This window comes from Anoplopoma fimbria, chromosome 1, assembly GCF_027596085.1.
Source record: "Anoplopoma fimbria isolate UVic2021 breed Golden Eagle Sablefish chromosome 1, Afim_UVic_2022, whole genome shotgun sequence".
NCBI lineage: Eukaryota > Metazoa > Chordata > Actinopteri > Perciformes > Anoplopomatidae > Anoplopoma > Anoplopoma fimbria.
Window position 1 is genome coordinate 27,757,453 of NC_072449.1, and position 25,876 is coordinate 27,783,328.

The following is a 25,876-nucleotide window of genomic DNA, read 5'->3' on the forward strand; positions in this document are numbered from 1 at the left end:
GTTGCAGCATACAGATGCAGTCGCTGACATTTTCTGCTAGACACAGGCTCAGCTTTTGCAAACATGTTGAAAGGCTATAGTCAGTCTAGGAAAACACCACTTCTGTAGGCAGAGCAATTCAACATAGGAGGAGTATTCGTCGCATTTCTTCCAGCTGTTGTATGTGTATTTGTGTGTATATGTGTCAGTGGATGACCTCTGGGGCTCAGATATGGGGAAATTTGTTGTTTTGCAAAAATATGCACAATGGTTGCAATGCTTTTCTACTTTAGTCATTGTTTCTCTATCCTCAGTCGGTTAGGTGTAAGTGGGTGAAGATATGTTGCCTGCAGGTGGATAGTACAGTATGTTACAATGTCTCATCGGTATTTAAAGATCCACAATTGTCATCTCAGGCTTTTGTATTTGTCTTTTGTATTTGCAATCTTCCCACTTTGCATCGCAACCGCTGCACGGCAAAAAACCCGTAAAAAAGGGAGAAACCTTTCAAAAAGAGTTCAAAGAACGGACAGGAAGTTGAAATGAGAGAAAATTCTGTGTTTTTACAGAGGAACAAGCCCAGTTCATATAACAAGACCAACTTATAAAAAGTATGATAGAATACTCCTAGAATTTAGATCCATGCAAAAATGATGCAAACCAGAATTTGTTATTTTAGTCGTGCAGCTCATTTCTGTCATTTGTCTTTCTGTCTGCCCAGCTGAGCCCCCTTGGTTTGTTCTGCTGCTCTTAGTGTTTAGCAGATTATAAGAAGAAACATTCTCATAATAGAAAATAAGAACTATTTAGACTAAAGTGAGGAAGAAGTTCCTTTTTATGTCATTGCCATGGGCTACTGAACCAGCAGGATCAGCTATGGCTGATGCTTGACAGCCTGAGGAGACCTTTTGTTTCTTGAAGCTGCTGCAGTGTTGAGTACATCTTATCATCTGGCTTTGAAAAACAAGCCAAGGCAGTTTGTATCTAGAGCTCAACGTGTGAGGACTGTGTTTCTGTCGACAAGTAAATACCATCATCTGAGACACTACCTGAAGTAAAGAAGATTTAGCCGCTGAAGGTTTTCTTCCATCTTTAATGCTTGCTTTAAATTCGACAAATAAAAATAGTTTTCTTCTTGAGGCATGCAATAGACTTTGAATCTGGACAGACAAAATGCCTGGTGCTGAACATTTAGTGGTTTCTGTTATATGTATTGGTTTTCTCAGTTTAGTACGATTGGTGATAAATACTTCTTTGTCTATGCACTAGGGTAGGAAACTGACACTGAACACTCTTAACTGCCTGTAGGTGTAAATCTTAGTGTAAAGGTGTTGGACTGTCTGTGTGAGATGGACCAGCTACTTTTCTTGGGTATTCCCTGCCTTTTGTCAATGCATGCTGGGAAAGCCTGAAGCCTCTGTGAACTTGAATTGGAATAAAGTGATATGGTAACGTTGTTGAACCACATTTAACGGACATTTAAGTTCGATCTATAACCAACTTCTTAGGACCCAAAATTGCTTATGATGTGGACTTGGTTCTGTTTACCAGCTACAACAGTGACATTGTTTTCACCTTGTGAGTGTGCTTGTATGTGTCATCGTGGCTAAATGTGGTCCTGGGGACACATACTGTAGGGGGAACTACCAGAGGCGCAGTTTTTAAGGACTTTGCCAGATGTTTATATTTCTGTCTGTCAGATTTTGTTGCCAAATAGATAGTAATAGATTGTAATCGTGCCAGATGCAGCCATGAAGCTTTACAGGTGTGTAGTTGAGATTCAAATATAGGTAGTGTTTGAAGATGGGTGATTTCCAAGTAAGGGCACCAGAAGTAGGGGGGCAGGGGCCACCTCTTGCATGAATTGGCGTTATAGCTGGTGTGATTTTTTGTATAATCACCATGCCATTATAGTTTTATGTTAACCTTGGCAAAGGATAACATGATATTGTCAACTCAGGCAAATAAATACATTTTCAGGATTTCTATTGGCAAACAGATATTTCTTTTTTTACAAACTTTGCCTTTATGGCTTACTTATATTCATTCCAGTGAGCGCAGAAAGCCAAGATCACAGCTTTGTCAATAATAATTTAATGTTCACTATGTGTGTGCATTACAGTGTTGCTGGTTCAGTTTTGTCCCCTCCAAAGATAATTAGCAGCCAGAAGCTCTGCGGTCCTCAGCAGCTGTCAGGCTGGTGTCCATGACGACTTTCATGTCATTGCACCAAATCCAGAACAGACCTATTGACTCACTAGAGTCTCTTTTGAAAAAGTTAGATGAGGCCACAGCAGGAACACAGAGACACTGTGACTCAATCCATCAGGAACACACACACACACACACACACACACACACACACACACACACACACACACACACACACACACACACACACACACACACACACACACACACACACACACACACACACATAGACTCTCAGTCACACTCACACGTGCATGTTCAACACAGCTCATGGTGATGAGCTCTCCAAGGCTGCACTGGTGAAGGAGCTGAGCACAGATTGGATATGTGTCACATGGCGTGTGCTGTATGTGCGTGTTTGCATGTGTGTAGAAGTCTTAATGAAAGGGAGAGATCAGAATAGCTCACAGTGTTCTCTGCAAAAAATACCAAACCTGATAAAACTGCTTGGACTGCAATTTATTTCAAAGATCTTACTCTAAATTACTTTCGTAATAATTTACCAAGTTCCCCTTAGTTTTATTATCGCAGGGTTTCTGTTACTGTGAGGAACTTTTAACTGCTAATAAAACAGTCCCAATGTAATACTGATGCCTCTATATGACCAACATAAGTAAACAGGACCATCAACAAAATGATTGGATCTCTATACAGTTATTGTTCATGCTTGTCATCTGTGCCATGTCATCTGGGTCAGAGCCCAAGCTAAATAAATAAAAAACGGGCAGGTTTGCCAGAACCTCCAACTCAGGGAGCCATAGCCGCCTCAACGCTGTTGGAGACCCAGGACGTATTAGTGGACCAGCTGGAGGGAAATGAGGCACGGGAGACCAGAACCTGCACTTAGCAGGGCAGACTGTCAGACCCCTGCTGCAGTAAAATGAGAGGTTATCTAAAGGGAATCTGGTGCTCAGAAACACTACCGCTCTTGTCCACAGGGACTGCCAAAATCAACACAAAATAAAACTTTTTTTGTAGTAGCTTTAACTATGGTTATATACATTTTCTATTATTCATTATTAAGTATAATTTCTTGTGGGCAACATAATAATGCTATAACAGCAGCCATTATAACCATATACAAAGAAACCAATCCTGATTTTAATGTTTTACTCATGTTTTACTCAGAGCCACAGAACTTAAATATATATTTTTGCACAACCACTGCGTGAAACCAAACAATAGCATGTTGGCATCACAGTGCATTTAAAAAAATAATGAAAATGTTTTGAAAAACAGCCAAGTTACAAAGTTACAGGTTGTTCTTTGCAAACATGCACTCATAATAGATGACAAAATCAACCTGCATGTAAATAATAGTCCTGGGTGATTGGAACCTACAATCAAGAAAATCAGAATGTTTTTTTTCCCACTGTATGCTCTGATTACACAGTACACTACAATATAAAAATGTAACCCTTATATAACTGTAAGTGAAAAATGCTGCAGATAATTGGTTTACAGAATACCAAGCACTGAAGTCTCACAGCATCAACACAATGTTTATCTGGAGCATTTATTTCTCTCCTCTTTTCCGTTGCTTGCATCATACTGTAAATTACCAGCTTTACAAGGCAGGATCTGTTCTAGCTGCGGCTTCTACTTCCTATTCATACTGGACACAGACTTTTTTTGGTTTGAATCCAGTGTGTATAGTAGCTATTTTACTGTCTGTGCTGTTTTCGAGGCTATATCTGTGTGGTATGTGATGTAGGCGAAGTGCTTATAGACTTCATTTTGGCCATGATGAAATTGAATCCAGATACTCGTACACTGACCTCAAGAGACATTCCTGTTAAAATAAAGCTTATAGAAACCCCCCTCTCAGGGAGCCACTGTTTTGATGTGCAATGGGCTTTGTGTTGTCTCAATAAAAGCTATTCAGTATTTATTTTGTAGAAAACTACTAGTACTGGATATGCAGAATATCTGGCATGTCTGAAACTACTCAATAACAAAACGGTCACAACCACGTCTGACTCATAGGCTGTTTAAAATATGAACGTAGTGTCTGTGATGTCACCTGTTGGTTTCAGAGGAGCCAAAGTGAAGTGGGTGACTCTGGTGGCCACCATCTTGTTTTTTTTGCACTAGATGTGACCTTATTTGGACAAGAGAATGGAGCTTTTTTATATAATTCCTGTTGATAACTGTGATTTTAATTGGAATTCTTATTTTGACAAGCCAAAAACCGGCATGTTTGTAATGCACCTTCCGCAAAAGATTTACAGCCGACTCTTTTGAGTGTCTTTTAGCACAACGAGCTAAGCTAACAAGCCAGGTATGGTGAGCACAGAAACAAAACCTGCTAATTAGTGCTTTAACGTTATACAAATAAAATAGTACAGTAAATAACTGAGGCACAGTTCCATCAATCAATCAATTAGTTAATCATATGTACATAGGTACAACTTCAAAGTGAAATGTCATGCCATTAGCTTCTTTGATTAGTGCATTAGGCACCCACCTTTCACTCAAAGTGGCTATAAGCTTTAATATACATTTAACAGGGCTTAGCAATAGAGACTAAAGCAGTTATTTTGTACCAGGCTGTAAACATGTTTATTTCTGCTGTAAGGTTGGGATTTGCCTTGCTTGTCGCGCCAGCCACTACTGGCCATTAGAGGAACGGCAGTTTTTAACACTTCCGCTTCGGCGGTTTCATTTTTCAGCCTCGGCGGTTGCTGCTGTGTCTGACTCCTACGTGCTGACTCACACAAAGTCACACAGGTTGAGAACCTTCTAGATATCTTAAAATGTGAATAATATTTTTTATAACCTTGACAGCAAAAACGTGGGTTGCAATTTTGGCAGGGCCTTTTTTTTGTGCTGTAGCGTTCCTGGTGGGCCGATTACCCTGAAATCTATATTACCACTGTTATGTGTACAATACCCTGTTAGACACAGGCATTCATTTGATTAAAGTGACAGGAATAGGAATAAAGAAAGAGAGTGGGAGTGCAGAAAGTGCTCTGCCATCAGCCATGTAGCCTTCAGGAGAAATCAACCACTGGCTTCTTACAGCCATTTAGCAGAAAATCTGTTCCACTATTTATTCTTCATTTTAACGTTGAGTTAATTATGTTTAATCTATTTAAAATGACATTGACAGTGCACATTCATAACCGTATCTGTAAAAATGACATCCTGGCTAATGATCTATTTAAAGACTTCTTGTTTTGGTATATTCTGGTCACACATTTTTTTGATCAGCAGTCATATCCAAGAATTGCATGGCTCAAAAGCAAGAGTTGATTTATTGATTTATTAGCAGGTCAAAAGATGTCTTGGTGGTAACTGCATTAAATTAAAAGTGGACATTTTAGTCATCTATCCTGCAATTAACCCTTGTTTAAACAGCATCTCACTGATTGTATTTTGATAAAGCTGGTCCTAACATTGTATTTGTATTAGTTTATTGCAATTATCCTATTCGTAGTAGTTTGTAGCACTTATTATATTCGTATTAATCTTGTTGACAATTATTGTTTTTAAAAACTCGTAGTAATTTGCCTCTCACTATACTTTTGCTCTGGTTTATGCTTTTAGATGCTTGTTTAAGAAAGGAGATGCACCTTATGACTTCTGGTGACTAGTAGTTCTCTTGAATACCTATGTTGAATACAGCTTCCTGTAAATGTCGCTTTGGATAACCCCTTTAACGTCTTCTAAATGACTGTAATGTAATGTAATGTAATGTAATGTACTGTAATGTAATGTGTCCCTTTCTTGACTTGGGTCTATTCTGAACATAACTCATTACTTACAGTAATGTCACCAGTTCCCAAACATCCTCCTTTATCCTGTAAGAGAAACACACACCTGCAGACTGTCGATTCATTCAGTCTTTCATTGTGGAGTCGCAGGTCTTGGTTCTGCCTCTGGATATCAGTCGATGTATACTGTGGTCTGAACTGGAGCATGAATCATGGGAATAAGACCGTTTCCAGCTGGAATAGACCAATAGTCACCTTAAAATCAACGCAGCAGTCATTATAGAAAACTAATAATTAAATTCAAGCTTAATTATTTGCTTTCTGCCCCCTAAACCATGTGTTTCTACAGAAACAGATCAGAGCTTATTAGATACACACATTTGTTGCTTTTGGAGTCTGGTTTTAATATGAAAATGCAAACATCCCAAAATTGAAAATAAAGTATATTTCTTTCCACCAACACATGATTGATTTCAGGTTGTTGTCAAAATAGGTTATTGTAACACTTAAATATCAGGTGTTCCTATTTTGAAAATAAATCATAGGCTACTTGTGAGTTTGGTCAAGATGTTATACCAGAAACTATGTTGGGAAAAAGGTGTATGAAGATGGAGAGCAAATAAGTCAAAGAGAACACTCAGACAAATATGACGATGTGAAATAATAATTGTTAGAATAATACAATCTTGGGTCCTTCTGGTCGGTATTTAAGGCATGAATGAAAAGCAATGAAAGCAGTTCGAAAAAAACATAAACCTATTAATGCAAACAAGAATAAAAGCAGCCAATCGCTGCTCTCCTGCTTGATTGCGTACTGATTTGGGTCGCAGAGTCTCTTTCCATCAATCACACCGACGCTCGGCACACGGATCTCCAGTCCATGGATTGTTTTTACTTTGATGCATGGATTTGTTTAATGACAAGACTCGACTGACTGTGAATTTAACCGGACACGACGTGGGGATCAGAGATTAAAATGAAAAAAAGTGCAACTGTATTGAATGCGCGGTGAGCTGCAGACGGACTTCACCTTCAGACAATTAACACCCTCAGAGGTAAGTTGGGGGAATGAGACAATACATGACCTTCAATGGGAAATGATCAGGCTCATTATTACAGCCTGTTGATGGTCGGTCATCACCTGTACCCCCTAAACCATGTGTTTCTACAGAAACAGATCAGAGCTTATTAGATACACACGTTTGTTGCTTTTGGAGTCTGGTTTTAATATGAAAATGCAAACATCCCAAAATTGAAAATAAAATATATTTCTTTCCACCAACACATGATTGATTTCAGGTTGTTGTCAAAATAGGTTAAGTTGGGGGAATGAGACAATACATTACCTTCAATGGGAAATGATCAGGCTCATTATTACAGCCTGTTGATGGGTTTTTTTTTAATGCCCCCCCCTCCAAACACAAGCACCTGTTGATGATCGGTCATCACCTGTGAGAGTACCTGTGCACTACTATCTGAGGATGTGTGAGGGGGAAATAGCCTGAATTCATATTTAGATGTGTTTTTTGTGTAACGAGATTCATCCAAGACTGCAGAAGCAAAATCGACTGATTCATTAAGTTTTTTTTTTTTGTTTAAATGAATTATTGACCACGCTGACCTGCGTGAGATACATCTCGAGATAGGCCTGTCCCTCATCTCCAGCACGACGTTCTGTTTGCAGGGACATATATATATATATATATATATATATATATATATATATATATATATATATATATATATATATATAAGCTTGTGTATGCATCTTAAAACTTAAAGCGCTCACTCATAGAACAGCATGAAAAAGGAGCAGAATGACTTTTCATTAAAAAAAAAAACCCAAAAAACCCCACTAACGCCTGTCAGCTGTTGCATGTCGCACAGATGACGAGCATCTCACAGGGAGAGTGGGGTTCAGCCGAGCTCTCAGCGTGGACCCCCGCCGGGATGCCGACCGCCCCCGCACCAGCATCAGCACCACCACCACCATCCTAATCCCCATCCTCTTGTTGCGCAATGCTTGCGCCACACGGTGGCGCTCTCCCGGAGACGTGTCGCTTGTCTGTGTGATGTGCAGTCTCGGTCTCCCCGTGTTGACCTGCGGATGTAAAGGCTGTATCACCAGCAGCCCCTCCTGTTTATCTCTCATCCTTGTCTTCCTACTTTCTCCCTGTCCGTTTCTCTCCTGTGGGCTCCCGTTGGTCTGCCATTCCTTATTTGTCTCTCTGTCTACTCCCTGTCTCTCTCTTTCTCTTTCTCTTTCTCTCTCTCTCTGTTTTGTGAGCACAGCTGCAGGCGGCTGAGTCTGTCATTGGGACTCGCTAATGAGCCCTCCACTCTGTCTCCCCATGTGGAGGAATGTTTGCACTGGAGAGTGAGTGAGAGAGCAGAGAGAGAGAGAGAGAGAGGGAGGGGAGTGGAGGGTGGGAGTGAGCTAGGAGCCAAGGAGTGGAGCATGAGAGGAGCTGTTGTACCTGCTGCTCTCGGTGCTCCAATATTAACAACGGGTTTTCTGGGAACCGATGCCGCTGCTCTGGGACCAGCCCAAACTGTGGAGGCAGCCGGGCTCAGTGGTTTGTGGACCGACAGACTGCTGCTGCTGCTTCTGCTGCCGGAGACACCGCTGCATCTAAGAGTCTGATGGAGGAGGAGGTCACAGAGCCCGATCCTCACACGGCTGATCCCTCTGGCATGCAGCCCCCTCCACTGTCGCCGGGTACACACTCAGAGGTAAACGGAGACTTGCCGGGCAACCCATACCTGAGGGACGGGACGATAGACGTGATGGAGAGTCCGGCGAGGGATCCTTTTGTGCTGCAGGATCCTGCTGGGTTCAGCCACCAGTGTGGGTAAGAACCAGCATTGGGAAGGAGAACGGAGAGAAAGAGTCTGTTGCTGCAGGCGGCAGCTGGTCATGCGTGCAGAGAGGTGGCACTTCTGCGGGACGCCCCCGTCTCTTTTCCTCAGTTTTGGAGTGCGTTTGGCGATGGGTTGGTGAAATGCCAATTGCACCCACTTGGCTGCGTTTTTCAAGCACCCTGTGTGCCTCTGCTGCACAGTCCACAGCACTGAGACGTAATTAGACCATCTATAGCTCTCACAGACGGTTCAGTCATGTCTTAATCATGAATAATGATCATTTTCACCCTATTATTAACATTGCAGGGACAGATTTTTGGACGCATTTGGTTCGTTTTATAACTTGCCGTCATTTAACACCGCGTATAGGAACAGATACGGTTTGGTGGTCAAAAGCAGTTGGTAATTTATCCATCTGCTTTGTTTTTTTTGTTTTACCCTCATGGTATTTAGAATCTCTTTGTTTGTGTTTGCTGCAGCAGTGTGGAGCATTGTCGAAGGCTCACTGTGTTTACACTGATCCATGCAGGTGGACAGAGTTATCAGACGACACCAAGGATTTAAGGATTCAGGGATCATTTATTGTCAATTTGCAACACAGGGATGGAAAATGAAATTCAGTTGTAGCCCATTTGTAACACATCAAACGCATGACAAACAAAACGAAACAAAAACGATAGTACATTCCTGTAGTTCATTTTTTGAATTTGCATCATAAGGAATGTGAACAGCAGCAACAAAAACAATTCTCCGGGCAGATAATATGGCTGACATCTTCACATAAAAAATTCAACATGAGGAAAACATTGTCCATCAAGTTTGACTGGTTTGAGCACCAAGCATCATGACGTAAACACATAGTCCACCTCCTCTCGTCCCACCGGAGTCCTGGTCTTTGTCATGCCGTCTGCCCCTCAAGTGCTGCTTGATCCAAGCTGCCTCACTACACGGAAACGACACAGAGTGTAACCAGAATACCTCACTTCTGACTTGAGCCAAAGTTAGAGGATTCTCCAAAACTTGGCTGTGTTTTTAACGGTGTTTTTCAGACCAGTTGTTTTTTCTGTTGCAGTGATGGGAAATGGGAAAACTGATTGATTTTCTGCTAATTCTCGATTGTAAAGCATGTTCTCGCTCTTCTTCTGATTGGCTTCTGCAAGAGTTTGAATGACAGAGGATCGATCTTATCACCTGCCAAGTATTTTTTTTCCAACAGTTTGCAATGCAATTTATTCTTCTTCAGACGGTTCTGTGTGACAGACCATCTGGTGCATCAAGTTAGGAAGGTATGCCAATTTGTCAGTTTACCTTCAAAAGGGGAGTGATATCCCGCTGATAACTAGGTGTATTTAAACCAGGACCAGTGTCTCTTCTCAACATGCATTTGATAAATAAAGATCCCAGTGCCACGGCCATCTTTCCAATGTGGATTTTGTTGTCAGGGAGTCTGCTGCGGGTACACAGCGTCCTGCTTGTGTTCCCTTAGTATCTGCCTGCTGCTTACTGGACATTGTGCTGTTGGTCTGTTGTGAGAAATTGCCATCTGGCTTCTTTGTCATGCAGGGAGCTTTGAATGAAGCTGTGCTCTTTTTCATCAGGTTGTGCACTCTTCAATAGCCAAGACTCAGAACTGGTGGTGTGGTAATCTGGTGTGGTCGTGGGCTGATTAGTCATTTCATATATAGAGAGAGGAGAGAGAGGGAGTTTTGACACACACAGGACCGATGACATGAAATTCTGTTGAAAAGTATCAATACAGAGTCGATCAATGTGTACAAATAGTATCTTGTTGACAAAAATCATCGAATGATGTGTTGAAACCACTGGATACGTTGAGTATCGACGTTCCTTAAGCAAGAAAAGTTTCATAAATGCATCGGCCTCATATCTTGCTTGCACAAACGCACATTGCCATGTGGTTAATGTTGTGAAACGATTGGTTACGTTTATGCCCCCAAAAATACTTTGACAAGGCTAGAGAAAAATATCATCTTCCTCTGCCCTTGAACAGCTTCCTCTGCCTGTTGACCCTCTTTTTCTCCCCTCATCTGCTCTTCAATTTATTGGAGCTCCTTATCCGTGTTCTCTGACTCAAGTAAAAATGGGCGGCCATGGCATTTAAAGACCTCATCCACATTTTATAAATAGTCTTTAGCTGTGACATTGAAAATCTTTAGAAAACACTAAGCTACGCTCTCTGTACTACAACATAAAAAACTCTGCCTGGCCGCTACACGTTTATAATGTTGTCCTCCGGCAAACGTCATCTCACGAGATTTCAAAATGAGACTTCTCCTTTAGCGGGACTCTTGTGCTGTCAGACACTTATGATAACAATCGGAGCCAGTTGGCGGCCAAAATAAGCTCTTTTGGTGGATGTAAATTGACGGTGCCAAATTGCCTAGAACAGACATTGCAGCCAATGAGCGTCTGCAGCGCTTTCGCCCAATACTGGACCAATTTCAGAAATTGTTGTCCCTTTTCGTCATTTAGGCACAGAAACATGGGCAAACAGGAGTAAAAATACCAAAGCTGCCCTTTAACCACACTTCCATGTTGAGGAACGAGTTCATCCTGCCTTCCCGCCTCATTCTGTGAGGACACACAGCATTTTAATGGCAACAGCGTAATTACGGCTTACTGCCTTCTTCCTCCAAGGTCAAAGTGTTTTGATTAGTCGTGTCATCTTTGTCTTATCCTTGAGGTGTCCGTACAAGTACAGCAGCTCTCCCTGTAAAGGCAAGCATACAACTTTAGTGGAGGTGGTTTTTATTTATGTGTCTGCTGTAATTGGGTTCAGTTCTGCCGTGACCCAGCCTTAACAGCCCTGGAAAGACTTAAAAAGGACTATAATGATGCAGTAATAGTTTAGTCTACTGACCGGCTACCTTCCAATAGTTTTATTGCTGGGGACTGGAAATACACTTTAAAAAGAGAGCAAGATTATGTATGCCCTGTGGTTTTAATAAATGTACTGTTTTCTAACAGAAGGTGTCTTTTTAAACACTCCTGAGACCTTGAAAATCAATCACATTTATTGTCCAACTATGAATGCACATTCAAGGAATCTGTCTTTTTGCATCTCTCTCAATGTATTTACACAGAAATAGACTGTGTGATTATCAAAACAATGTTTATTTAAAAATGACTCTATACTGTATGTACAACGTGTAGGATTTATATTGACAGTGACGGATGATCTGTACAAATCTAATAAGAATTTGTGCATTCAAAACTGTAAGATTATAATCTATAACTGCAGCAGTGGATGTTCTGGTGTGAGAGTGTGGATGACGGTGTAGGACTGATATTTGGTGTGTTATTTCTTCTCTTCTAACTGACTGTAGGTCATCATCAGAAACTAAGCATTGTCATTAAATCCAGCAATGTATGCGGCCATCCTTTATGCATTTTTGGGACTTTAATCAAAAAATAAGAAAAAGAAACTTGTTTATGCGTGCTGTCTTAGAGTAATATATGTTGACATGTATCTATGTATAACTTCTGTAATCTGGTATTAAGATCTGACAAAGGTCTCTATGTGGAATCAATCCTTAACGCACCTGTCCCCTTTACTCAGGTGGAACTACTTGCATTAAACTTTGGTGGTTATGCTGGAAAATTGTAAATAATAGCAGATTGTAAAAACTCTGCTATTAATTGTTTGCTAGATGCACTAGAGGTATTTGCTGAAGAACCAAATTACAGAACTCTACCTTTTATCTGCAGCCATCTTTTTTTCTCAGCTGGCGAACTTAACCGTCTCTTCTAGTTACTCAGCTCTAAGAAATGAATAGACCGGTGACAGGTTGATTATAATCTGGGAACATGTTCAGGTTTAAATTTAAAGCAGAAGAAGGCGCAGCGAAGAAATGCCTCAGGTCTGAACCCAGCTAGAGCAGCCATCAGTAACCATGTGTCTGTCAGTTCAACGCCAGTTCAACGTTCAACGTGTACTTGAGCAGGACACCGGATCCAGATTTACTCACTTACTGAAAGTTATGATGATATAATGTAAATTTGTATTCTTAATTCTGTATTATAAACCGCTTAGATCTAGTGTTAGGACGTTACACAGGTCATAGTTCCATCTCTCTAATTTATTTTTCATACTGCTAAACATTTCCTTCAAACACCTGTATTTATTCAAATGTATTACCAAAAACAAAATTTAACAGATTATATTGGAACACATCATGATAGCGTCATAATTTACCTTTTCCCAATACTCATTTTTACTGAATAGAGCTTCAACGCATCATGATGCAACTCAATGCAACCTCCAACGTTAGCAGCTCCGTTATTAACAGCTAACATTAACAAGGTCTCCTCTTGCTGCTCATTTCAACGCGTTTTTTGTGCACAATGTAGCATTATAAGGGAAGAGTGTTTAACCACAGGTGTGTAGTACTAGATTGCACATGTGCAGTGCCAATCAGGCAGGATGTACTGATCAGGTAGCGGGTGGCATGAGTTGTTGTTCCTGTGTTGTACAACAGGATTTCAGATTGTCTAGTGGCCTCGAGGTGGTGTAAAAAGTGAGTTACTATCCTCTAAAACTAGTCCAAATTTTTATTCTGCTTTGGTCTCATGTACACATGTGGTTTTAAATATTCTATAACTTCTTACAGTCCATTTAAAGGCAAGGAATAAAACTGAAACAATTAGTTGATTAATTGATTAGTGGATTGATTCTTTGATGTGGATCAAGACTGGCTACTTGTCTTGGTTTAATTTAGTTGTGAATTGGGTCTTTGACTTTTGTTCAGACAAAACAAGCACTTGAAGAAATCAGCCAGGATTTCAAACGGAGCATTTTATGTTATTTTACAGAATAAAGAAAAAATTGAACAATCAAATAACTGCTTCTTGCACAGTAAAATACGGAGGTACCAAATAGTGATTTTTATCTGCAAGTCAATTCTATGGCTCAATTTTATCAGCCAGTCAATCTGACTATTAAAGCCCACAATCCTCTGCTCTTTTTTATTGAACTGATGAATCACAGTGTGCAGAGAATAGCAATTTATTGAGGGAAAAAAGAAAAAAAAATGTGGTCGCAGTTGAGGCTGTGGTGATTGCTTCCTAATGAAAGTGGTTGCTCTATGATGAACCTGAAGTCTTGATCAATACAATCAAGTGTCTTTCTTTGTTTTCCCTTGATATCCGTTTTCCCACTCCGTGGTGCTCTCGCTATTTTAGTTTTTGAGAACAAATATGTCAATAAATATAATTGGTGTTGTTTGGTGTTGTGACAAGTGATTCTCAAGGTGTTTCTGTATCATAGACTAAGGACTGTGCTGTTTGAGGGAGCTCTCAAAATGTCCTCTCAGAGACCTAATCCCCCTAAATAAATATACATGAACATTACATCAAAGTTCGAGAAAACATTTACCACCTTATCTGTGTGGATGTCAGTCAGTGCCAATGGTTAATGTAGTCCAATTAAAGCAATACATTCCTCAATCCATGCTATATTGACAGAGAAAGTGGAGTTCTCTTGCTTGCATAGCTGTGCCTTCATGTACCAAGATGCATTACTCTGTAGTCTGAACTATTGTGAACGAAGACGGCAACAACTCTTTATTGTTTTCCACATTTTTGACGGCAGCTCATTACAGCTCCACTCGATTCCGTTTCACGATAAAAGCCCGACCCAAATTCACTCAGCATACAAAATAGCTTACGATAGCATTATGTGACAAAAACACTCACTCAGTGGTCATCTGCCCTCTCTATCCTGTTGGTCTCACTTGTATTAACCAGTTACTATTTGGGACACTGAGGAAGTTTTCAGCACAGTTCTGTCCAAGTGTAGAGAAAAACTAGCATGCACTTTCAACGAACACACACAGCTTACTTGGCGTGGACATCCAACAAAAACTGCCAAGCTGACATTCATTGCAGCAGAATGATGAGGGCAATTTGAACAAAGGCACCACCAGTCCGTGTCCGCTCTCTGCAGCTCAGGTTGTGGAAGGACCCGCTTTCTTGCCAGCTGCATCCTTGTCCATAGCGTCATCTGCACTCATAATGTAACAGATAACTTGGTTACTAAATGGATCTGGTGTTGAGATTGCTTTTCTTATCTACTTAACTTATTGGATTCCAAAGGCGTCGATTCATTCAGCTTAATGTTTCACATATTACTAAAGTACTTAAATACTTTTGCACTTTCCAGCCTCCAAACTTCCTATAGTATATCTCTGACCTGAGTCTGTGTCATTCAACATTTTCTTTTGGTCACTGTTGCCGAAACGCTTGTCTGTCCTCTACTCGGAGCTGGTTAGTGCAGGCTTTTAGCTGGCTAAGCAGATTACTTAAGAATGCACGGCCAAAGTGTCAGAAACGTGAGAAAACTCACAATGGAAGCCGTAGTTCCCCTCCATCCTCACACACACACACACACACACACACACACACACACACATAGAACAAACCACACAAAACACACAGCTGACTTTTGCCACTGGTAAGCCAAAGGGCCAAGGTTTGAGCTGCATGACATTACTGCCTTTAATTTAGCCCCCCGAGGTTTTTCCTTTCCACGCTTGAGTTATGCAACTGAACGCACAGTCTGCTCCTGAATAATGTACTGTAATGAAATGTATGTAAAGTCTGTCCCCTGCATGATAAATATTTCCTAGTGTTGGCCACGGCAATCCAGAAGTAATGATAGTTTACACCTGCATCAAACAGCTGACAGTTTATGGGTGTGGCTGGTAACGATAATCTGGAAAGAACGGACAAGAGCGATGATTGTAATATTCATAATGACAGCTGAGAGATGACTGAATAATTGATGAATTAGAAAATGAAAAAATCCTTAGAATACGTGCGGGGAAAGCCGGTTGTGAAAGAAAGCTTAAGGCGTCGTTGCAGACGTCTTGATATGCATGCTTATTAAACTGACAAACAAGAAAGATGCAGGGGCCAGTTTCCAATTTGTGAGGAAACGGAAGGCTGACAGCTCCAACCAGTGAAACATTAGCATTTTTGGGTGCTGGACAAACTGCTTAAAAGGAGCTAATGGATTCAAAAACAAAAACTAAAGATGTGTTTTATCAATTATTGAACAGAACAGGGTAACATTATTTCTTTTCACTGCCGAGAAAAACAAAAAGAACAGATTTGACATTTGATGACACACATCCCTTTGCTTCTGGTTGGCTCAGATTAACCACATTGTTTTCTTTAATGTACAATGGGATTTGTTAAACTCTGACATAATATGCAACATGTGACAGTGCTTTTTAAGAAGCTATCTGAAGTGTCTTGTCTCCTCAAATGTTTAGTACACAAGGTGCAAGTTTCTTTTATAATGCATAGTTTATACATTGTTACTAAAGGCTTTTTTTTATAATAATTTACCCAAGAAAGAATGACCCAAATTCTCACTTAATTTATTACCTCAGTAAACATTGTAAACATGACTTTATGGGTCAGTGGCTACTTTCAAGTCTTCTTCAATACAGCGTGATGTTCATTTAGTAAATGATGGTCCATTTAGAAATATAGACCATAAAGTATGATTTAGGGCGGGGCTACCTTGTGATTGACAGGTCGCTACCAGAGCGGTACACGGCTACACTTGCATGTCGTCACTCTTCAGCAGGTCACTTACGTTCACTGGTTGCCAAAAACCAAAATGGCGACGTCCAAAATGCCGAACTTGAGGCTTCAAAACCATAGTCCACAAAATAATGGGTGACGTCGCGACAACTACATCCTCTTGTTATGCACAGTCTATGCTAGCATCATAAGGGAAGTAAACAACAAACGCAGCTATCGTTAGTGCTCACAGCTGTCAAGCTAGCAGCTGGTGTGACTCGTAATGAGTGCGCGGGTAGAGCACGAGCATGTAGGTAGACGGACGGTAGCATCCAGTCATTTTATTGACGGCCTTAGTACAGTTTTGAGACAGCCACAGATACTGGATTTTATTTAATTTTTTTGTCACAGCATTTGATTCATCAATTTCTGTCGGGATGTAAAGAGAATTTCAACAAATATAACAAAAAGGTTTCTAAAATACATTTCCTCCCACAGCTTATAATAAATGTATTTAATGCGCAACTTTGCAGGTTGCTAAAGCGTTCGGTTTTAAAGATCTTCATGTGTTTTACATTTGCTATCAACCAACTCAGAAACTGCCTCTTGCTGATAAAGCAACTTTAATAAAACATTGGTTACAGGGTTATAAAGTCTTTGTTACGTTGATAAGACCTTATAACAGAACGGTATGAGTAGTTCAGTGATGATTTATTCACCTGGCAAATGTCTGGTATATCTAATTGTTTTGAAAAGAGATGGGTAGGAAGAGCAGCAACATTACCAGTTGAAGAATTAGATTCATTCACCTCATAACAGCACTCCTGGTAATTTGGACAGCAACACTCCTAAAACTTTAATTTACCACTGCGGATGCTGCTGAAACGCCAAAGAGCAGAGCTGCTGCACATCTAGCTTGTCCTCTAGTTTCATAAAAGAGCGTGTTTCACTTTCAGGCGTTTGTGTTATCAAAGCTCTTGTGATTGTGAGGCTGACTTGACTCTGCAGGAATATGATGTTGAGATCAATGATAATAGAGACAAACGCGTCGAGAAGCTTCAGAAGCGGTTCAGTGTTCTTCCCGGCTCCGTTGGTGTAATGTCTCGGCTCTTTTTTTGAACCCCTCGTTCTGTCTCAGAGGCATGTCCTCAAAGTGCTCATCCAGACCAAATCCAATTAGGGAGAAGGAAGCAGTCGCCCAAATCTCTCTGCTCTATGTGCTCTTACTTTCCCCCCTGTTCCCTTGGGCTTCCATTTATTGAATAATTAATTGCCTCCGCCACATTTACACATACAGTACACACGCGCGCCCTCACTAGCACACACACATTCGCCCATTTACCCCTTGTTACACAAGTCTCCATCACTGTGCGACTTCCCATTTAGCGAATGAGTTCTGCCTCAATTATGGATCTCGTTTATTCTGTGCCCCATGGACGTTCATTTGTTTTCTGCTTCAGCAATATCCCAAATGGACAAACCAGCTCCCTGTTGCTGATTATGGGTTCACATTTTTATGTCAGCCTGGTCTCCTAAAAAATCTTTCCCAAACAAAGAAACTGCGCTGTCAATTACGCCTAGAGGGAAATGGGTTTCTCCAGGATTTCATTTATTTTTGATGTATCGCCAATACGTTTTTAGTCAAAGTCAGGGTAAGCAGGAGGTTGACGTCGACGGGCGAGTTAAACAATAAAAAAAAGATTTCCACTCAGGAAACCACAGTTCATGTCTCGTGTGAAACCAAAAGTCAGTGTTGACTTACTTTAATTACGTCCAAAACGTATTTGAAGCCAAACCAATATTTTTTACCAAATCTAACCAAATGTTTTTTTTGCCAAAACGTAACGGAGTAATTATGTTTAACATCAGAGTATTTCAATCTAAAAATGTATCATAATTAAATCTAATCAGGAGGAAAATTCATCTAGTTTGAAAATGCAACCGAGAATGCAGCTTAGTTTTATGGAAACCATAGACTGTATATAGGAAGGGAACGTAGTCATTGTGACGTCACCAATTGGTGGACTGCCGTTATGAAGCCTTGTGTTCTGTGATTTCGCCATCATCATCTTGGATAACGGCCGTAGCCATGTTGTTTTTTCTGCAACCAATGAACGTAAGCTACCATAATTGCAATGCGGAGGAAGGACGTAGAGACACCGTATACGGCTCTGGTAGCGGCAGCGACCTGTCAATCACAGTAACCCCGCCTCTATTTGTCTCTAAATAGACCATAATTTACTAAATGAACATCATGCTGTATTGAAGAAGACTTGAAAATAGATATTGAGACCATAAACTCATGTTTACAATGTTTACTGAGGGAATAAAGCAAGTGAGAAGTAGAGTCATTTTCTCATAGACTTCCATACAATTGGAATTGTTTTTGCAACCAGAGGAGTCGAGAGAAGAGAGAAGTTGAGAGAATGCAAGTTTTAAGAAACTTACGCATTGGCTTTGAACGGCAGAACCTGAGGTTGCAGTCTGATGATAATGTTATATTGTAGGTGACATTACATTAGTATATTAATAATATTTTTAACTATGTTTTAAGTTTAGTTGAAAAGAGTATTTCTGCACCTTTCAGTTCAACTCTCGTATTTGTATTCTTGGCTATTTAAATGCCTGATAACAAGATGTAGTGTTGCAGTGATATTAGAGTTTCCCTTCGCTGATATCAAGCATTTAGAAACATGTGTATTGTGTGGAGCTTCTTATTGGTGTTTAGTGTTCTGAATCAAAGAGAAAAAAAATGTTGGCGGTTCCCTACTCCTTCGCTAAATGTGTCCTTCCGTTGCCTCTCAGGGAGAAGATGCCGTTCCACCATGTGACGGCAGGTCTGCTCTACAAGGGGAACTACCTGAGCCGCTCGCTGTCGGACAGCGACAGCGACGTGCTGGCCAGCATCACCGTGGAGGAGCTTGATGGTAAGGCGTCTCAATAAACCGTCTGGCTGCTGTCCTTCCCTATGCTTAATGCCCATTTAATGGGATTTGGCTGCTGCTGCCTCCTGTTCAACCCCCCAACCCCCCATTGGCAACATTTAACTTAAAATGAAGATGAGCAGATGATATTTAAACATCTACTGTATGTCGTTAATGTATCCTGAAAAACAGATTTCCTGAATTTCAAGAAGCTGAGAAGTATTTCAGTAAAATCAGGGATCCAGGGATCCTCAAAATATTAGATTTTCACTACATGATTATCGGGGCCAAAGAATTCACAATAATGAGATTATTGCGATATTTATAGAACATTTTGAAAAGCAAATGCTATTAGTTAAAATTTCATTAACTTTAATTTAGTTTATTGGGGAGAAAGAGAGTCTGTACCTGTAAATATAAAATGATTTTTATATTTATTTAAAAAAAAGTGTTTTTATGTGCTTTCACTGACTTTTTTGTTCAAGTAACACAAAGGTCAGCTCTATAGTGCAAGAAAGATAACACACTTGGACTAAAAGACCTGCTCCTGCAGTGTAGTGCTGCATATAAATGATTATAAACCCACTGCAGCTTTATGTTTAGTTCCGCTTCATGCCGGCTTAAGACTGATGTAGAACCAGAACCGAGGGGAACAGTAGTAGCCAAAAGTTAAAGAACAACATCGCCTGCAATAGAAAAGCAACAAAGACGTTGAATATTTAAATATTTGAACTGTAACGTACGTAATAGGTTTTAAAGTGTAAACAAAGGTAATGAATCGGGGGTGAAAGGCACAGCCCGTCATGTGATTTTCAAGGCGGATCAGACGGTCCCTCAGTGGGAGTCACTGCGTATATACTATTTTGGGAAACAAGCCTGTACACGCTGCAGAATTCAAAAACCCTCATGAAGCTTTGTTTACGGATTCTTACCAGATCCACAAATGATGTGGTGTACCAGACGGCCACAAGCAGACAGGTTTTGTCTTAAAGGGACAGGTGCTGATCCGAGTCGCCTCTTTGGATTTTTACAGGCGATAACTCTTTCAGAGACAACACAGTGCTACAAAACCAGCAACGTCCTCCTCATCTGAGCCAACAAAGCGCAGCAATGCATTATTCTCTTACGTGGTTTATCTCACCGGGAGCATTCATGGTCTGCTGGCTTCTGTCTCTCCACTTGACAATCTGTGCCGTTGCTGATGCTGTGTTTTATGGACCCTTGGTTTTCGAGCCTGTCTCAGAGTAATCACCCGAGCCTGAAGAACACAAAAACTGATCAATTACAGTCTGCAGCAGTGGCAGCCTCATCGGCAGCACACAAACTTGACTCCCCCGGACTCCTGAAATACTTCTGCATTGATGCGAAATTGGCTGCACAGTTCCCGGTAATAGCCAGATACTCTGTCAGGGTGGAGTTTTAATATGCATGGAGATATTTGCAGCGTATGAATATCTCGTTGCAGTTCAGCATGTTTGGCGAGCTTATGGTTGGAGGGCCCTCGGGAGGTCAACTAAACACGGTGAAGCTGGCAAACACTAATTACTGTATCAGCATTCAATAATCACTAGATGTTGGATGAACAGTGGCGGTGGTGGTTGTGGTGGTGTCACATTGGGCTCACAGCTCTCTCTGTGTAGTTATTAGAGTGGGAGGTATTAGCTATTCACGCTATTGAAGTGCTTGTCGTCTAGGCACCCGTTAAACATCGCACCCTTTTTTCTCAGTGTCATAAATCAGTCAGACCATAGTGCAAAAAATGTCACACCCACATTCTGCTGGGATCACAGTGATGTCCAATGGGGATAAATGTCCATGAGTTGACTTCAAGAAAATAAATTCACATGGAGCAATAACAAGAGATCTTTCATTACCCCACAGAGTCCCACAAAGAGTCCCACAAAGCATGGCAGTTGAAGCATCAAAACTGGAAACGTATTCATATTCATCAAATTAGAATATGAAAAGTAATATTCTTTTACATTACAAAGGCTCACATTTTCCTTTTAACAATTTTTTTTATACCTGGTGCACTGACATCCTCATCTATCCCCTTATACACAATATTTGCATAGACAAAGAATCAAAAACACCAAGCAATTTCCAGTTCTTTTTTTTTTCCATCATAAGAGACAATGCGGACATACATTCTTTCATCAGACACCATTAGAAAGGTTCCTAATGGTCCTGTCTTTCGAGAGTCATTAGAATCTCCTGTACTGCACGTCTCCCTCTGGCACTCCGTCTCCCCGATGCTGCTTATACGGCCTACGCATTCTGCACATTCAACACTTCTGCTTCGCAATATTTAAAGAAGCAATTTACCGTGTATTTGTCCAGGGCCATTTAAAAAGCTTGCGGCAGCAGGGCGAGCTGTCACACGATTGAGGATGTAGAATCAGTCAGCCGCTGTGTTTTTGTAAATGTCTCACCTCTCAGGAGAAGCTGATGTTGCCTTTAGGGATTCATAAAGAGAACAACTGGTCCAAAAGTTTTCCTGCCTGTAAGGATAACGCCTTAAGATTCATTCAGACACTTATTCTCTGGCAAATGCTGAGCAAAGAGGGGCCACTTTTGTGATTTGAGCTATTTGAAAAAATCCTTTGCATCACCGTCACTTTAACCACTGAGGCAACCATTTTTTTTAAAAAAGCAACACTAAAAAAACATTAAAAAAAAAAAGCAACACTAAAAAAAGCCATTTCCTGACTGTTTTTGGTGCCCTTAATGGGGACAATGTTATTGCAGCAGGATGGAGAGTTACATGTGCTATGCATGATCTATAAACCAGTATTTAGGGTTGGTGATTGGTTCTTTGGAACAGAATTTAAAAACATGTTTAGTTGATCTTTCAGTCAATATTTGTCAACACACACTGCCTGCCAAGCTCTGGCTGAGCCGAGCCTCTGACAACGTGATCCAGTCCAAAGCCCTAAATGAGGAGCTCTGAATCTGCCACTCAACTGAAGACTGGCTTTGGAGATTTAGTTTGATCATTTGCACCCGAATGCAAGTTAGTTAATGTGGTGTTTCTTCATTAATGCAAAGAACCAAAATGTCTTTATTGTAGCTGTCATTTATTCAGCACATCCTTGATTCCATGCCAGGCAGCCCCTTTTTGTAAGTCTGTTCCAGAAATGCACTGCGCCCGCTTCATAACACGAGTGCAACCTTTGTTCCGTCTGAGAGCAATGTGTACATCATTCATTGCTGCTCAAGTGTGCAGACAGTTTTTGTTCCAGTATGATTCAGGCAGGAGAATAGTCCTCTACTGACTGAAGGCAATCTTCTTTCTACTCTGTGTGCTCTCTGGTCTGTTCTTAGATTCTTGCAGGAAAACTCTCCATTATGGGCCACAAAACGGGCTGTGCAAATATTACAATAAGGCACGGTTTCACAATTTAGAGGATGTGAAGGTTTACTAAATTGAACACCATCTTAACTTGAAATCCTCTTCTGTAATAAACTTTTGATTAAAAACATTAAAATGTTCCATTTTACATAACGCGCAAGAAAATGATGGACATAGAGAGGTTGGTGAATGACCTCTAACTCAATCAGTTTTATGATATGCTGTAGTCCTCTTCTTCATGTATATTGTACTTTCTTAGCCACATGTTGAGACTTTACAGGCCAGGAGCTGCAAAAGGCTGTTGACCCTCGTTTACATGTGTGCATTAAGGGAAACGTTTTTTTCTGGTTTTTATTTGCAAAACAAATTTACTGTGCCCTCTGACCCCCATAGGTAGAGTAGACATTAGCCAAGAGGTTTATTGGTTGGGCAATGTGAACAACAGGACAGGGATGCGTTATTAGGGAGCTTTATGACTGAGAACTAAATGTGCACAAAATTAGAGATGTTCACATGTTTCATTAGTTCGATAGCTGAACTTGCATACTGGCCATTACAGAGTACTGATCCGATACCAGTGTGTTAAAAACAAACAACAAAATAAATCTATATATAGGCCTTTATATAAATTCGATTTTTTACAGGTGTTTACTATATGTGTATATGTTTGCTATCATTGTTGTACAGCATGGCTGGAAATTGACAACACTAGTGCCAACCCCAGAAACTAAAACCTTACCTGCTGTGCACATCGCTGTTTTACTTGTGGAGTTTTCAAGTGTAAGATATTTCCAAATTGCTGAAATTTTGCCAGCTGTGGCTAACATTATAGTCTGCACTATCACCTGCCAGATTATGAGGCTCACGGGTTACTCACATCCATCGTCGTGTTTTTTTACACAGTGATATATATTTTTTTGGGAGCCGATGATAAAAGTAGCTTGTTTGTTATGCAGCACCTATCGACCAGGGCGTATGGACCGCATGGCAAATGACACCTTTTTCTGTTGTTCCTGTATAGCATAAAGAAGCTGATTAATGATATTATAACAGGATATCTGATCAGTGCATACAATGGCATTCTCGCCAATAACCAATCCAGCAATTTAGGTCTTATTGGGCATTTACGATACTGGTATCTGAACATCGTGCAGTCCAGCAAAATGTACCTACGGAACAGCGTATACAGGTGTAGCGTTGTTGCTGGTAGCAGATTTAATAAATAATAAGTAATTAATATCAGGATTTGTAACTAGTTTAAATAACTCAATTAGGATTTAGAAACTCTTAAATTAGTATAAAAGAACGATGGTACTCAAACTTACCACCATTAGTTTACCTAATGAAATTTGACATAGGACTTAAATTGGACGCCACCCTATTTTGGAAAAACAGGGAAAACTTAAAAATGTGATATTAATCAATTATATCTTAATCTCAGGGTTGCTACGGAGTTCTTGTCAAGGTGTACATTGACCTATTATTTCATATACACACAAATCAAATGATCAATTTCTTTATAAATGAAATATTTATTAGACAAACAAAACTACTAAACCACTAAACATAAAATAAACAGAATGAAAGGAAAGAATAACGAAAAGAATGAAGAGTAAACAGAATTATGAACCACAACTAATGAAAAGGATTGAATGTGACCAGGTAGAATCAGTGACTCAGATCATTGACTGATTAATCAACTTCATTGATTGACGTTTTACATTAAATTTAGTTTGAATGATTTAGGCACCGTTCAGCGGCTGAGAGTTCGAGAAGCACCAGGGAAGATTGTGAAGCATCTTCATATCAGTTTAAGTTAAATCTAATTTTGATCTTTTGGTCTAAGATATTTATATCTAAGATTATTTTAAAATGTGACTTGAATTTTCTTTGCCTAGTAACATCAAACTCATTTATATCTGAGAATGGTATTGTTTCACCTGACGGCTCTGATGGGCAGATTGGAGGTAAAGCTGCATGGAACGGCGGTTGTTCCTCTGAAGGTCTCTGCATCTGGTTGGATGATTGTAGTTGGTTGAATCACACTCTTCCATCTCCCGCTCAGTGGCAGTTGATTCGGCTTTCTCTGATGTCTTTGTAACCTGGTCGTCTTCTTCGTTGAGGTTCGGCTTGAAGCGTTCTTCCTCATCTTCATCTCTCTCCGCACAAGGATGAGTCGTTTCTTCACCCCCTTTGTAGCAGCAGGGGTCATTAGGGCATCATGGCCAGTTTAAGAGTCCGTTGCTCTCAATAGCTCCTGGAATTAATCTTCAGCACGTTGGTGCATCGCAGGTCGGAGCTGCATGGCACATTAGACGACATAGGAGGGCCGTAGTTAGACCAGGAACAGAATACCAGAGAAGAGGCAGAACCACGACGGAGAGATCTGGTGTGCAGGATTCAAAGTCAATCAATCATATTTGTAGTATTTCAGAAACCAGGTGGAGGAAGGCACTTCTTCAGGTTCTTGCATCTCATATCAGCTGGAGGTCCTCTCAGCCTGTGGAGAGGTTTCTGCTCACAGGGCCTCCGAGCCTGCAGACGGAAAGAGTTGCTTCCTTTAACCTTACTTTATCGAATTAACACTAGTTACTTAAAATGTCATTTTAAGTCTTTTATATTTGAACTCGGTGCTATCTCAGCTGCATAATGATACCAAATAGTTTGATTTGAATCACTGAATAAAACCTGTACAATTTAAAGACAGAATTATGTGAATATACATGTATGTGTACCTATATACATAATAAATGAATGGATAACATTAATCTCAACATTTCAGCATTCATCAGTGTCCTGCGTGAGACACAAGAAAGAGGCAGGGGAAACGTCTCTCCGCCCTCTGTTGTCCTGTGCTGGGGTTGAGATAAGGTTATATGGCAGGAAACTAAGAGAATTGCAGACAGAGTTAGCTATCATGAAGTTAACTATCCATAACTTTACTAAACTACGTTTGTTTTAATACAGATTATAAAATATAAGAACTTACTATGACCAGAACTAAAATATCAAGTAAAGGTTTCTTCAACTTGTTTATTACAATTGGATGCTCATCTTTGTCCTTAGGAATGTGAATGCTCATAAAACCCAGAAAGGTGGGATCATAAAACATGGAGTGACCCCAAGTCTTCTCTTCAGATAGTCCAGGCACAGGGGAGAAACCACTTAGTGCCCTTATAGGTCATGAGAGCAGTTCCTGAAGGAAGTTGTTAGGTTTATATTGGTGGCTAGCCACACAGGCCTGTGTGGAGTTTGCTTGTACGCCCCGTCATCAATTGATG

The 25,876-nt window shown here is 40.4% G+C and overlaps 1 protein-coding gene across 1 annotated transcript in view; it reads left to right on the plus strand.

Annotated features, from left to right (window-relative positions):
* Positions 1–8,549: 8,549 nt before the first annotated feature.
* Positions 8,550–25,876, plus strand: part of LOC129095301 (calcium-binding protein 8-like) — a 60,525-nt gene continuing 43,198 nt past the window's right edge. Inside the window, exons 1-2 of the mRNA XM_054603699.1 lie at positions 8,550–8,758; positions 19,125–19,246. Coding sequence (XP_054459674.1) covers positions 8,550–8,758; positions 19,125–19,246 — 331 coding nt within the window. The remainder of the gene's footprint in view (positions 8,759–19,124; positions 19,247–25,876) is intronic.